The sequence below is a fragment of the Egretta garzetta genome, unplaced genomic scaffold, assembly GCF_000687185.1.
Source record: "Egretta garzetta isolate BGI_Z169 unplaced genomic scaffold, ASM68718v1 scaffold69, whole genome shotgun sequence".
NCBI lineage: Eukaryota > Metazoa > Chordata > Aves > Pelecaniformes > Ardeidae > Egretta > Egretta garzetta.
In genome coordinates, this window is record NW_009260790.1 from 1745368 (window position 1) to 1761188 (window position 15821).

At 41.1% G+C, this 15821-nt stretch overlaps 1 protein-coding gene across 1 annotated transcript in view; it reads left to right on the forward strand.

The window, feature by feature from the left end:
- The window catches only part of VPS13D (vacuolar protein sorting 13 homolog D), a 104281-nt gene that overhangs the window by 87335 nt on the left and 1125 nt on the right, over nt 1-15821 (forward strand). The window contains 2 exon segments of the mRNA XM_035901911.1: nt 11307-11438; nt 15539-15779. Coding sequence (XP_035757804.1) covers nt 11307-11438; nt 15539-15779 — 373 coding nt within the window.

Below are 15821 nucleotides of genomic sequence, written 5' to 3' on the forward strand. Positions count from 1 at the left end.
TACGACAGCAAGGTAATGCTTCAGTAATACTGCATAGATGTCGTTACTTTCATGTCTGCTGTATATGAATGTTTTTAAGTAATACGAGGTTTTAGAAAAAAAACAAGCAATTACTGCCTTGCATTAGGCTATGCGTAATCACATGGGCCTTATATATTAGGTCTGATTAGCCTTGGGAGCTTACGAGCTAGACTTGGAGTAGCAGGGCCCGAGATAGGAAAACTTGAAAACACACACCGTACCTATTTTGAAAAAGACACTTTTCCAAGCTCTGCATTAGAGCTCCCCTTTGCATTTCACTTCTGGGGTTTTATGCACCCTACGTACTAGCAAAGAAGTTCTAGATGGTTTAATAGGGAGTGCTAAACCTTCAGGTAAAACTTGTGTAACTTCTTTTGTTCAAAGCCTTTTTGCTTTGCCATAACAGAACATATTCCTACTGTTAGAACTAAACAAAAGCCTGGTTTAAGAGAACTCTGCGGTCACTGGGTTTCGCCACTGGTAACAGGTCTGTTAACATTAAAAAGGGGCGCTTTATGAGGGACTGAATTGTCATTCTAAATACCAGCATCTATTTTGTAAGTAAGAAGGATTTTCCACTAAAACATCAGTGTTTAACTTGACGTTTGAGGGCAGAAAGATACCCTGGATGCATTCAGACTGTTGGTGAAGGGACAGAAAGGGCACTGGAAAGGGAGTGTTAGGAGGGGAGGACAGATGAGTGAAAATGGAAAACATTAAAGTGAATAATGCTCAGTAGCTAGCTGAGCATAAAATGTGAAATTATGTTCTTCTTTAGATATCCATTCATCATTAGCAACAAATAATTTCAAAAAGATGAATGAATATGGAGTTCTCTCCACAAAACCAAAATATTTACTAGCGCCTTGGGAATTTACAACTGGGGAGGAGGATGCTTCCACCACTGGTTAAAGGGCAGTGCATGGAGTGAAACTTGCGTAGCTCCTGCATTAAACAAGACTGCGGCTGCGGCTGGGCTCAGAACCGGAACCAGGTTAAGCCCGATTTCACTGTGTACGGTAGCTGGTTTGGAAAAGGTGCGAGTTTGTTGAGGAAAAGGCATTCTGTTGCAAAAGGCGAGATGGCTGAAAGTGGACATCGTGGGCACCACACTTGCTCACTTTCAAACGCGACACTTCTGGGGGCGTGGGGAAGCTGCTGCTTTTTGGGGCAGGCAGACGTTTGCAATTGGCAACCAAGGTTTCCCAGTCAGGTTAAGCTCAAGGCACTGATGTGCAGGCCTGGTGTAGTCCGTCAGAAATTTAAACAATTATGAGCTTCCTTCTGAAAAGAGCTGATAAATCCTGTGTTGCATTTAGCACAGATTTATTCTATTACAATTCCAGTGACAATTAAGAGGACTGCTTCTGCTCCGCAAAATGGAATCCTTGTACTGTCTGCCCACTTCACAGCATTTAGCTGTTAACGAAAAGGAATGCATCTAGACAGGGAGAAATTTTCATTTCCTTAGGAAAGACTTGTGTTTCCAGAGCCAGCATATTTTGTCTAATTATCTTCTATCTCAGCAAAAGCTTTTGGACACCAAGGCCCAAAAGTAAAAGGAACAGCTTTTACTGTATTGTATGTTTCCTTTTTCTGGCATTCATGTGTTTTTTAGATCCTTCCTTATTCAGAAAGCACGCTGCTATATGATGCTGCTGTTTCAGCGTATTCTGTGTAATCACTTTCTTGGGTTGAAACAATTAGAGTGAGCTGCAGATGTAACTAGTCTGCTACGGTACCTCCTATAATGGAATTAGAGAGACTTTGAACAAGAAAAAATTATATTTATGCATTGGCATCAGCAGAACAAAGTAAAAAGTCATCAAAGACCAGGCGATGAAGTATTCACCATTTCCATTCACAAATCTACTTGCTTAGAATTAGGTGGGATAAGCTGAAAGTGTATACGCACCAGAAAGGAACAAAAGCTTTATTCAAAACAGACGTGTCTGCTGGAATGTACCAGGACAAATCATCAGACTGCATTAAACCAGTCGGACTTGATCCCCAGAATCCAAAAAAATTTAATACGCATTCTGTGGGTTTTTATAATATCTTTTGGCCCTCTTACTAGTATTTTCAGTTCATAAAAATAGTAGGAGAGACGAAACTGGTGTAATGCAATAGGAATACAGCATTTGTTTACTTACTTCTTTCTAAAGCACAGATGGCATGAACTGCTCGCCAGCGCAGTGGCTGTATGACCTCATGTCCCAAAATATCTGCTGCTTGTGCCACAGGGGTGAAGTCTGGTACAGCAGGTCTAGGGCAGCTTTCTGGGAATAAGTTTTAGTAGTCTTAAGAGTGATGAAGGTAAGCATAGATACTTTCTCTACTGAAGAGTAAGTACGCGGGCACCTTGTATTACGGGCATAATCAGTAACAGTCCTCGTGGTTTCCCGTGTCTGTATTTTTCTCCTGCATGTATCTGGAGTCCCATCTTTCAAGTTGTCTTCCCATTTGCTTTCACTCCAGATGATTTTGCCTTGAGATCACATGAAAGGTTTCTTTACATCCTTCATTTTGTGACCTGTATCAAGAAGTGTCCTTTAATTACCACAGTCAAAGCTTTGAGTGGAGAGTACCTGAGAATATCCCAAGGTGGACTTTTTCTATTCCGAGACCAAATTTAAAGATGTAGAAAATGCCTGTTGTATACAAAATGAAGTCTTCTCCGCATTCTGCATTTCCAGTAGCTTTGTGTCTTACCAGAACTACTTCGCACGTCTTCCTCCCAAGCATAAATCGCAGCATCAGGCTCTCTGAGGTTGCTCCATGTCTTTAAAATGGTAGAAATACCAAACCGTGCGGCTGGACAGGTAGTACTGTTTGTACTGACAGGTTTTATTTTCAAATTAAAAGATACAGCATTGCTTTAAAACTAGTACCACTTCTAAGCAGTATTTTAAGCCAGCTTAGTTGAGGTGCATATTTATGTAGCAATTACAGGCTTACTTGAAAGCAAGGGACCTTGGCAAGGTATGTGTTATGCTGCTGGGCTGTTTACCTGTTGCTAGACAGATTTTTGCCTTTGTCATTAACGGTGAGGTTTTCGGTTCAGTCCTAGTCCAGAGCCTGTAGATGGGAGCCCAGGGCCTGCTGGGATGGGGTTTTACACTTGTGCTGTCCTTTTGCCCTTCCACTGAACTCTTTTCATTTCAGTCATGAGCAAACAGTCAGTGCCTGAACTAACAACCCTGCAATCCTCCAAAGCACGCCTCGCTTACAGTACCAAACAAAGGGAGGCCCGCGTGGGCCGGCCCAAGCCAAGGAATGCAGCTTCGGGGTTCTGCTCCATAAATTTAACCAGCACGACAAAAAGGAGATAATATGAGCCTTCGTGATGATCTGAAAGGGGGAGGTTTGTGTCCCATTGATTGCGGTCTGGCCTATTGCCAGGCCCCGAGCCTGACCGACAGTTGAACCATATCGTGAAGGCGTGTAATACAGCTCAAGTCTTGTACAGCAGCCAATGAGTACATATCCAGAGGGCAAAAGTTTATAAAGAGTTGAGGCTGTCCTGTTTAACCCTCTCACACTGCATGTAATATATACTGCTGCCATTCAGAAATAGTCACATTGCTATTAAAAATGTAAACCTTCAGCTTTCTTTACTTGGAAAAAATACGTGTGTCTGATTTTGAATGTGCAGCAGATTTATAAAGTGATCTGAGAAAAATATGTAAAACTGTTGGGGTTTTTTTTTAACCAAAAAAAAATCCAGCCCACTTTTTTTTTTCAGTACTGCTTTATCCATAGTTACTTTGTTGTTCTGAGATGTCTTCTGGGTTGTTCCACAAACTCTTTCATGCAGATGGAGCTATTTATTGCCTTGATGTCACCTCATTTAGCATGTGGCTGGTATTTTTATAGATAATTTTTTCACCTAATGTTGCTGTTAACATGTGGAACGCTCTTTATCAGTTTTGTAAGTACAGCCAGTCAATTTGAATTGTTCTCGCAACTGCTAACTTTAAAAATCAAAAACTTTCCGAGTAGCTTTTTGTTAGGTTTGTGCTAGAAGACTCTGCTGTGCCTGCTGCAGCCCTGGCTGTACCAATTGAAAAGCGTACGAAGGAGGGTGTGAGGAGAAAAGGCGTACAGTCCTCACAGCTCGGTTCTCATAGCTCTTCATGCGCACCTCAGTTAATGCCCCGGCTTTGCTTTCTTCCCCACAGAGGATTTGCTTTCCCAGAAGGACAGGAGTACAATATGGAAACGTTTCTGTTGCACTTGCAGTAAGGTGACCATGTTTGCATTTACGACAGTGGGCGCTGCTTGGCCAGCACTGATGGGTTTTGATGGGACCATTACAAACGTGAGCACAAAGACTCATGTTGGTTCCATCCACTGCGCTGCCCTGCCTGTCAGCAGGCCGTACTCCAAAGGTTTAAGACCTCGCACCGTGCCCTGAGGCATAGTAATGTCAGGGCCCTGGGCACTTGCATCAGCACTAAGGCACGTTCAGCTCATGTTTTTCAGATAGGGGTTTGCACAAAACCCCTGCCAAGAACCGAATCTTTTACATTGAATCAGAAGGTGAATGGGAGCATTTTTCAACACATTCGTGAGATGGGAAACTTTAAGGTTGACAACTCCAGTCATCACTCTGTGATCAGTACAGGAAGGGTCTGGGAGAAACTGGAAGCTGAGATGGCAGTGTTACTTTGTGTTAACTTAAGCTTGATGCTTGAAAAAGCGTTTGTTAGCTGCACAGCTATTACAGTCGGAGGTGGACCAAGTGCCAAAGGTTGAACACTGGCTGGTGCAGAGGGTATGGCTGGTGTAAGTGCCATGCCGCTGTCTAGCGTGCAAGCGCGTACGGCTTATGCAGATGTTGCACTTGCAATACGGACGTTGTGAGAACGTGCCATTTGGGCGAGTACGTCTGCTGCGTTGCTGTTTTTAAAAAAAAGTGATTTTTGATGTCTTAATTCTGCTCTTCTCACTTCCTTTTGAACTTGGAGCCTGAAGAAGTTGTGTACAATCATAAACCCAATGAATAGTTTTCAATTTTGTTCTGATATTACATACAAAAGAAGGGGAGAGGGGGGAGAAGAGGTCCATCTCTAAGAAGCAGGCAGGAGCAGCCTACCTGATAAACAGCTGCTGCTTCTGCATGCTGTAGTTCTCCTGAAAGTATATTGGGTCAGATAAAGGTCTTCAGCATCTGGGCTGGTAGATCTCTCAAAAGAGGAGGGATTTGACTGTAAGTGGGAGGTTTTAACCCTAGGCACATTTATTTGCATGTTTCTGCCTGAAACTAGCGTTTTGGGAACACATTTAACAAGCAGAATATATTCCATGCGTTTGCTGGAATAAACGGTGCATATAAGCTTCCTCAGATATGCAGTCAGCAGGGAGCTGTCTGGCTCATGATTTTACACATTCTTGCATCTAACTGAGACGTTTTAATGCCAAATCCAACGCTCTGACTGACTACACTGCCTGTGCATTTTTAACACACCTTAAAAGCACGTGTGTTGGTGAATGAATTCCATGACAGAACTGTGCCAAATCTCTGGGTTCAGACATCAAGTCTTCAACAAATTATTTGCCTACTGGGAACTGCACCCCCAAAGCCCAACACTGGGAAGGAGGGAACTGTACTTAGCCTCCGAAATACAGCCCTGCCATCTGCCAGTAGAGTCACAACGGAACACGAAATCGAGATTGCCATAGGTTTTTCTGAAATTGGGCCCAAGGCATTTAGTGTTCTCAGACGCAGAGAACTAGTGCGAAAAAAATAATGCTGGCTGGCTGGCCCCTTGTGCTCAGGATGTTCCTGCTTATCACAAGGGTTCAACATTTGAAACATTAAGTACATCAGTGAGGAAAGAACTGTAGAAATAGTGGATTTTTAGTATTTTGCAAATGTGTGATAGGCAATACAGACTGTATCAGGAAAGGTATACGTTTGGTTTCATTTTTTATCATTGGGATCCCGTGGTATGACTGCATCATCTGTAGTTCGTTGCTGTGATGGCTGAACATTTAGAGTAGTTTCCAAGGTAGACCTTGTTTAGCGTTTAATTGATTCTGGCACTTGTGAGTATGCTTTACACCGTGTCCCCCCGTTACACATCTACGAGACAAGCACTGTCTTGGTTCCACGTTTGGTGGAAATCGTGTGCCTGGGATGATGCTGCTCATGGAAGGCTGCAGGTGCAGTTCAGTCTTGAACTCAAGCAGTGTAGCAGGTATTGTAGTTGTATATTTTATGATAGAAGATGTAAGGCTCTTCCCCCTTTGACTTAGCAGATGAAGTCACTTAGTAATGTCTGAAATGCACTAAAGCCTCCTTAGACAAAGCACTCCCTGTATTTTCGAACCAGACTTTTTCTGCAGCCAAGTAAGTAACAGGTTTGATATTATTTCTTCAAAATACTAGCAGCAATTGAATCATCTCATAGGCTTATATTACCTGCCAGTTTTCCCTTGTTTGAACTAAGGTTGTTTTATAATTATTTCAAGGGCATAAAAATTGTTCCCAGGCTGAAAGTCAGTATGCCAAGTTACAGCCCAGAGCAGGCTTTTGTCAATAAATTTTATGCAGACCTGAAAAAACAAGTTTACAATGGAAACGCTGATGGAATTTGACCTATACCAGAACCAGTAAGTTACTGTTTTAAATGAGTTGGAATGACGTTGTTAAACTGGTACACCTTGATGAACGTGACACATTGATGACAGTTGCTGGAAGTTTTGGCAGCAAGAACTGTGTCTAGCTGAAGGAAATTATTACTAGAGAGTGTGGGGGAGAGCCCTGAGGCCAGAGAGGTCTCTCTGGAGGGCGTACATGGCGGATGTGCGCACCAGTGAGTGTCAGCTAGAATGGGCTTGGGGTTTTGGTGGCAGGCAGGCTGTGCAGCTGGTGAGGTCTCTGTGAAGAGCCTCTTCCATTGAATACTGGTTGCAGGTGACAGAACTGCATCTCCTTGCACTTAGCACTGTTGCTTGTGCAGACTTTGGGGTGTCCTTGCCCTCTTCCCTTATGGATCAAAATCCGTCTGTGTGCTCAAGTTGGGCTTTTTGAACAATTTGTAGTTGCCAGTGCTGCTCTCTTACCGAGAGGACAGGTTAGAAAGTCCACAGATACACATTTAAAATGAAAACTTGTAGTGATTGCTGTGGTGGTCGTAGGGGTTTTCATTGTTGCTTTTTTCTCTCAGGAGAAGTTGCTGAATTTCTTAAAGTTGTTTTATTCTGAGTAATAATTCTAGGTGCAATACTGAGGAAACTGAAAGATGTGACGGCACAAACACGCACACTTTTATTTGTATATCATTTTAGAAGTGCAATGTTTTGTTTTCACAGACTATCATCTGTTGATACACAAAGTTTGATACCTTCTGATTTTTATTTTTTATTTATGTTTTTGTCAAAGCTATCTAGGTACACTTCCAAGGAGATTTTTTAGGTCCAAAAGATACTCCAAGATGAGTAACAGTTACTGTTCTCAAAACCACTGTGCATTTATGCACCTCAGCAAGAATCACACCTACAAACCTGATAGTGTAAACCTGACAGGGCACCGGATAGGGGTAAACATGTAGTGAAGGAACAAAGGTAAAAGTAATTCTGTAAAACATGTAGTGTATCTTGTAGAGTTTCTTCAATCTAAGTTGGTAAATAATTATCACCAATAATATCTGAACAACTTCCTTATGTCAGTGGGTCGGTGATCTGTCTGATTACAAAACTTCTGGCTTAAAACTGGTCAAGTGAATCACAAGAATTCTGTGAACTGTTAAGCAAAAGCCAACCAATTAACACTGTTAACTGTTTTGAGTGTGCATGCAGTCGTCTGAAATGAGATTCTCCAGTGTTCAGCTTTGTCTGAACAGTGAAGAACTGGAGTGTGTGCCTCAACCTTCTGACACCATTTCCAATCTCTTTGTGTCTTCATTCAGCAGCACTCTTCCCTGCTGTGACTAGTAGACGTGAGGGCATTTCTGTCTTGTATTGCCTTTGTGTGCTTATTAAAAAAGAATCAGCAAATCTGTTGAGTGCATGTTTAATGTAACACAGATGTGGGCACACCACCGTTCATTCTGCTTTACAAATCTTCAGCTTTTTGTATTTCATCAGCATTGCTTATTATTTACAGAACATAACTTGAGACAGTAGAACAAATTTTTAGATTAAAAAAATCAAGTTGTGTGGAATGTTTTTAGCTATCCAGACCAAACAGACCAGCTTGCCAAGGGGCTGATGGACTAAATCAATGCAGTTTATGCTAGCTGCAGTGACACTTAGTTGAAAAGCAGCTGACCTTCCTATCACCAAGATGAGAATTATCTTTTATCACCTGGGTGAACATTTGAGCATGGAGGAGCAGTGGGGACAGTAAGCACTGTACACTTAAGTATTTCTTCCGTTTAAAAACAAAAAACAAAGCCTAAAAACAACCCACATCTATACCCACATCTCGGGAATTACCAAGCCTACCAGAAATTCACTGTGGTGCCTCGTACTTTTGTAGTACTGGTACTTTCTCTCTCACCTGATTCTAAGCCAGACGTTGGAAACCAGTGTTTGCGGATGTTGTGGTTTCTATTGGATAGGTCTGCTTTAAGGCCCTGTCCTTTCCTCTTTCTTACAGTAGCCTGGCTTGCAGGGCTTCAGATACCTCTTCTCATGGTACTACAGAGTATTAGGGAAAATAGCACAGTTGAATGTTTTTTCTGAAAGATGGTTAATGTAAAAACCATTAGGCAGTGTTGTTGCTCGCTCCCATACAGATGGTTATCTAGCTTTCCTGAATGCATAAAAGGAAAGTGTGTAAGTAAAAAGTTATTGTTTGGGCAATAGTTAATTAAAAATTGTTCATTATGCTTCAGACATTCACTCTTTAAACTTGTCAATAGAAGCTACAGGTGCTCTAGAGAGGTTTAACAGCCAATGGGGGCTTCTTGGATAAGGGAAATTTTACCATTCTACTCCTTTTGGAAGTTGGGAAGTAGGACAAACAGCAAGATGTGAATTACACTGGTTGGAACTCTTTAATTTCTTTGGAACTTTGCCTCAACATTTTGCATTTCACATGAAGGCAAACTTTTGTTTACTACTTTGTAAGTATCTAATAGGTAAAAACAGGCACGATTTTGTTCACCTTTGGTGTAGGTTCAGAAATAACAATACTGTCATGTAACTGTAGCTGGTACAGGTGAATCCTGTTTATATCTAAAAAATCTAAGGGCAGGAGCGTTGACTTGCTCCAGAGTCATAGCACTTAATAATGATGTTCTAACCACTGCATACACCTGTTACTAAGTGGAATAATTTAAGTTGTACACAGGTTGTGGAAGTTATTTGTGTACCTAGTGGTTTAGGTTATTCTGATTCAGAGAAATGCTACCAATGGAAGAATCCTGTTCTAAGACATTGCACTTTTTGCAAATGAGGAAAACGAAGTACCTTTATGCAGGCAATTTTCATACTGGCATTTTTTAGCTTGGATGCGTAACACTGTAATTCACTAACAAACATCTAACTAAAACCGAAGGCAGTGCAGCAGGACAGGTGAAGCTGTGAGAACATGTGTCAGCAGAGGTAAAACTGAAAATTTGACTGGTAACATTTTACTGGCACTATGAATGACAACATTTGTTACGGTTTCTTAAGCCCCTGCTCTGTTTCGCATTCTTTTAGTTGGAGAATTTCCACTCTTCATGTCATCCTCCCTGCTGACAAGCTGACTTTCCATCTTAGTATAACCATAGTTCAGCTGAAGTCAAGAGCTTTTTGACTCTCCTGAAGCTTCTCTCAAAGAGGACCAGTGATAAGCACTACTTCTGAGCCACTGTAATTTGTTACACAGGTCAGGGATGTAAAAATCTCATTAACAATATCAGAATTTACCAGATAGTCATAATGTATTACAAATATAAAATGGCTAATGTTTTTCTCTGGTGTGCTGGAAAGCCAGTATCTTTGGCTTCTATACCTTTTTTGCAAAATACACTGTTGATACCAGACAGAGCAATGGTGGCCAGAACACATTGAGAGGCCGGTCACCCAGTGGGAGAGTAGCAAAGATGACACCAAGTCACAAATGCCATGTGGGAGGGTCTGTTCCAGTAACATTTACTGCAGCTGAGAAGGGAAGGGGCAAAACCCCCACGTCTGTTGTCATTAAAATTCAAGGGTGTCAAAGACTCAAAGGAATACGGATTTTAAAAGGGTGCATCAAGTCTGGGACAGGACTGCTGAAAAGGAAAGGTAACGAAGAAGCAGGGCTCCAGAGGAAACATCTGCAGAAAGCAAAGCTTAGAAGGCAAGTGCTCTTTGTGTGCTATTGCCAAGAAGCTTAAAAAGAAAACGCGTTGTTACATGGGATATTTTTCCTGTCTTTTGATCAAAAAGGATAGATGCAGTTCATTGCACAGGATCTTTACAAAGCATCAAGATGGGAAGTAGAGAGCACTAATCAAAAATGGTGCATTTGGCTTGGAAAATTACTAACAGCAGTAGCCCGAGAGAGAGATGAAAAAGTATGCAGCGGACCCTGAGTGATGCTGTTGGGAAAGGCCAAAGAATAAAGCAGGGCCAGGCAGCCTGTAACACAATTCTTCAGGGGTAGGGCGTTCCAAAAGCTTAAAGGAATTCAGAATATTATTTTTTAACAAAATACTGCTAAGGGAGGAACCTATCCTGCAGTTCTTCAGCACTTTAGCCAGTATCAACCTCTGATGTCTGTTAGGCCACACGTGTGTCTTTTATTACTGTCATTTTTTAATAGATCCTCAGGAAGGGTAAAGTATGCTAAAGCCTACTACAGAAATTCTAATTAACCGTGGATTTTTCTTTTGTTTTTACTTAACTGCATGTTCCTATTTCCGGAACCCTTCAATTTTCAAACTACTGACGCTGTCCATCAATGTGAGCTCCATCTAGGTTGATGCACTCTTACTTTCTGTAGAGAAGTGAGAAGAAACAGTCAAATCAGTAGAACTCTGCTGATAAACAGATCCCAAAATCTGCAGACTATATACTTGGTTAGGTTGCTTCTTTCCTACTAATTAGCACACTACCTTAATTGTAGAGGAAAACTGGGAGACATTTCTTCAAAATGTAAAAATACACGAATAGACACCATGTCTTCCAGATTAAGTATTACAGAATCTATGTGCTGTACTTGGGAAGACCGTGTCTTTTTAAAGGCTTTGCCACACCTCGTATTTCAAAATAAATAAAACTTTGTGTGTTGACAGGTTTAAGTGGAAGGAAAAGCACTGCTGTTGCACTAAGTCATTTTTCTGCATCTATTTTGCACGTAGGACACAAGCGGAGAGAGTGAGAAAGCCACGCTGCTGTAGAGGGCCTCAAGGGCTCTTGCCTCGCTATTTAGAAAGTCAAGCAGAAGGACAAGAACAGCTGTTCAAACTGACTGACAACATCCAGGATGAGTTGTAAGTACCAGCTTACACAGTTACTTTAAGTAGTTGTTTGCTGCCGTTGTACCTTCGTATCTTTGGGCAAGAGGGACTGAAACTGCTTTACATGCACGTGCACACACATGCACATACGTTGTATTCGTTTTCTTTTGGTACCGATTGGCAGCACAGCACGAGCACCTGGTGACTTCCACAGCGAGCTGTCCACCAACGTCACTGCAGGTGCCACTGGGGTCCTTCAGTTCGCTTGTGGGTAACTGCCACTGATCATGCATCACATACAGGCTGTGGAAGAATTGGAGCCTTGGATTGTTGACTCCTCCTCCTATTACTGTCCCTGGTCCCCCTTCCATCATTACAAAAGATGCATTCTCAATAAGCAATCATTAGTCCATTTAACATGCACAATACATGTCCAACCCTCCACTGCATTGACAAAACAAGTGCATGTTTCAACTCTGTACTCTTCTTCCTCTGTAACAGGCATGCAGGCAGACCTAGTATCTCTTCCCTTAGATGTCCCTTATCATCTATTTCTCACAGCTCAAAGCCTAGGAGAGTGGCTAGTGATTCTGTGACAGCAATATGTGAACCACCGCTGACCTGCACAGAGTGCACTCTGATGTGGCTCTCGTTTAGATGTGAGAGAAGCTAACTTGGATGCCTGTGGTACATGTTATTACTAAGCTATGGCTGTCAACAGTTAACAACCAAAATAACCTGCAATTTTTTTTTCCTCAGAAAAGTCAATACTGAATAATTTGCATAGATGATACCCTAAAGGTGCATATACATTTGAATGCCCTGGATATGGGTTCATGAAAGCAAGTGAAAAGAGTGTGCAAGTGTTGTTAGTGGTCTCGTTTGAGTATGAAAGAAACCCACACACACAGTGAACGCATGGAAGGATCCCTGTACATTTGTTCCTACAGGAGATGTCAGCTTGTTGGACTGGGGCCTTAAGGCACAATTCATTACTTAACCCAATCTCTCCCACAGTTACCTGAAGAGCTGTTTTCAGCAGAGAGTGTAAGATGCTGTTTTGCATCTATTACCCGTCAGAGTATCTGCCAAGGCAAAGTTGTTAAAGCTGTTGGTGAAGCTCAAAAGCCAGATTCTACTTTCAGCTGCCTGTTTGTAATCTGCCGCTTGCTTGTGGCCCTGTGTTCTTAACACTCTCGTTACCCTGTTTTCATCTCATTTAAGGGTCTTTGTGCATATACAGTCTGGCTTTTAGGGAGGGAGAATGGAGAGCAATTTGTGACAAAAAAATTGTAGCTTTTTGCAAGTGTACCCCATAAGCAGATCAGTGGGCTTTTGTCATCGAGCCACACTGTTCATTCGCTGTGACTTTCACCATTAGGAACATCATTCAACAAGAAAACAGTGTTTCTTGTCATGGAAAATAAGTACAAAATTATGCCTCTGACTTTTATCCTAGTATCATAATCAGAAACACATTTAAAGACCTGATTATTTGCATATTTTCCTTCAGAGTTAAATCCATAAAAGGGGGTTTAATACCTTGCTCTACTGTTCTAACTAAATGTTTCCACATTTTTTCCAGTTAGGCTCACTGTTTCACTTCTGGAAAATATTGTGTAATTACTTCCTGATGTTGTTAAAAAACCCACAAATTCTCCAGAGATCTGGTTGCTTCTACTTTGTTCTACTGGATCATGTTTCATTTAATTTTTCATTTTATTAATTTGAGATCTTTTTAATAGTGTAGAAGTATGGGGTTTAAAAAAAGGAGTACCTTGAAGTAGTATCTTAAAAGGTTAAATACCCATTTTGAGAACTAGAGAGAAGAAAGTAACAGTTGGCAAGAGAAAATGGGTAATGATGCATGACTCAAACTTAGGACAAAATGTAGAGCTTGAACTACAAATTAGCTAATGTTTCTGTGCTTCACTATTAAATCACTCACCTCTGTTTCCATTCCTCAAAATATATACATGACACCAGTAAAAATCTTGTATGGAAAATTAAGATATATAATCTGTGTTCTTATGGAGAAAATACAAACCCATAGCCTGATTACCCAGTTGCTTCCACTGAACTTTATAGGTGCTTTCAGTGCTTCAATTCTCTCCATGGATGTCCCCCATACAGGGGCTGTAATCCCATACATCAGGGAAACAGCTGTTCTGCTTTTCTGTGTATACAAAACCTTCTCAAGTTTCTCAACTTTGCTGTGACAATTGCTAAGGACAGTGATACAGTAAAAAAAGAAGCAAAGAAGCCAACATGCCAGCAAGTTTCCTCTGGTTCCACTTCTAGTGGAAGTCTGACCCAAGTCAAAGCTAGGAGCTCTGTAAAATACTGTACTGGCTGGTATGTGCCTGTCCTAAGGAGCAGGACTATTACTCTGCAGGCTATAATGCTGCTCTATTTTAAAATTAAGTTTTCTGTGATACTTCATAAAAAATATCGCTCTCCATCCTACTTAACTTATTTCAAAGACAAAACCTTACCCCGAAGTGTTTGAACTCTGATGGAAAACTGAGGGGCAATTCCTAGTTTCAGTAACCGTGTTAACATTGTCTTTCACCTAGGGTTTTTTTTTTAAGCCGAAATACACATTTTTGTCCATTTCGCTTTACTTATTGTTCTACAATTTTTCGCTTTACAATTGTTCTATCCGGTCGTTTTATCCAAGGTTAGAGCTGGGCAAAGTTCATTACGGGCCTTTTTTTTGTTGTTATTAGAATGGCTGTGCTCTTCTCAGCACTTAAATGAAAATGTAGGCTGTTAACTTGAATAAGTGCATATGCCTTTCTCAAGTTTGTGGAAGCAAGGGCATTTGTCAGCTGACATGGCTAGGAAGCATAGGGCAGGGAAAAGACAAGTTCCGTGCAGAATACCATCTTTCAGAGGACTATTAATCGAAAATTACTGGAATTACTCTTTAATACCACAAAAAGAAACTGTGATCTGATCTTTTGAAACATTTTTGGCTATTAAAATTCCATGTATAGCTACGGGTTTCTTTGGATACAGCTCAGAGTAATTTGTGCGAAGTGTTACTGAAACGGTGGAGCCGACAGTAGTTCTGGAGATGGTAAGCTTCTCCAGTCTACCAGAAAACTCTTAGTGCTGACAAGACAGCGGAGTGTTTTGCAGCATGTACTGGGAAATCAGCAGGTTTGTACAAGCAGTGGTTCAGAAAACAGTAATTTTGAACCTAACTGACAGCATGAGACTCTTAGTTTTACAGATCTGCTTCTACTGCTGTGAGTTGTTGGCAGAGCTTTATTACTCTATTACAGGCCCTTTTTTTTTTGTTAGGTTTTTTTTCTTAGTTATGATCTCCTATTTAATTTTCTGAAACTTCTCAGCATTTTGAAACAACCACTAATGAAGTTCATTTCGGTAGTAAATCAGAAGTGAGGGAGAAGCATTTGTGTGTGAAATTATCTATTTCACTTTTGCATTCCTTACTGTTACATTTTACACATCAACCTTTCAGCCATCATAATTCTCAATATTCTTAACTCACTATTTCTACCTCTACTATTCATCACTCAGACTAATCTCTCTGGGGAAACCTGCTTGCTGCTTAACCTCTCACCCCAGTGTTAAACAGCTAATTTCTCTTTTCTAGCTACTGATCCAGGCAGCAGGTTAAACTTGTTTTTTGTTTTTAAAGGCAAGGGAGGTGTGTGGTAAAAGGAAGCACAGTCGGTTTACAATGTGTAGAAGGATAACGCTCTTGTCACAGACGTCTGCAAACCTTCCATGTATCAGCAACGGAACTGACGTTGGTTACAATTAAACTTCAGTATTAGGACTTGCAGCGTTCCAATGCAAGGAAATTACTCTTCTTAAGCCTTGTTAAAGGATATTTTTATATGCCCTTTTAATGTCCAAAGCTCGAAGCCAGGCATTTAGTGCTAATACTTGATTTACAGCATGATCTTAACTGGGTGAGAGGGTACTTCATCAGCTTGATTTTTAGAACAGTTTAAATTAAATACAGATGAATTGTACATGTTACGCTATTGATTTTTCTGAAAGACTTCTAAAGGTCACTCAGAACATAACAGGTGAAGACATTTGTTAGTTTACTATTTTTAGCTTCAGGTGAGTAATTCTTTTTTTCTTCTTTGCAGCTTCATAGCAGTGGAGAACATAGACAGCTGCTGTGTTCTCATTTCATCCAAAGCTGTTTATTTCCTGAAGAGTGGCGATTACATAGACCGCGAGGCCATCTTCCTAGAAGTCAAGTATGATGATCTCTACCACTGCCTTGTTTCAAAAGACCACGGGAACGTGTATATACAGTTGACGAAGAAAGCTGTTAATACAAGTAGTGGTGTAGCAATGCCAGGCCCATCACAACAAAAACCAATGGTAAGGATCTAGCACACCTATTGTTTCATTCATGGGGGGGGG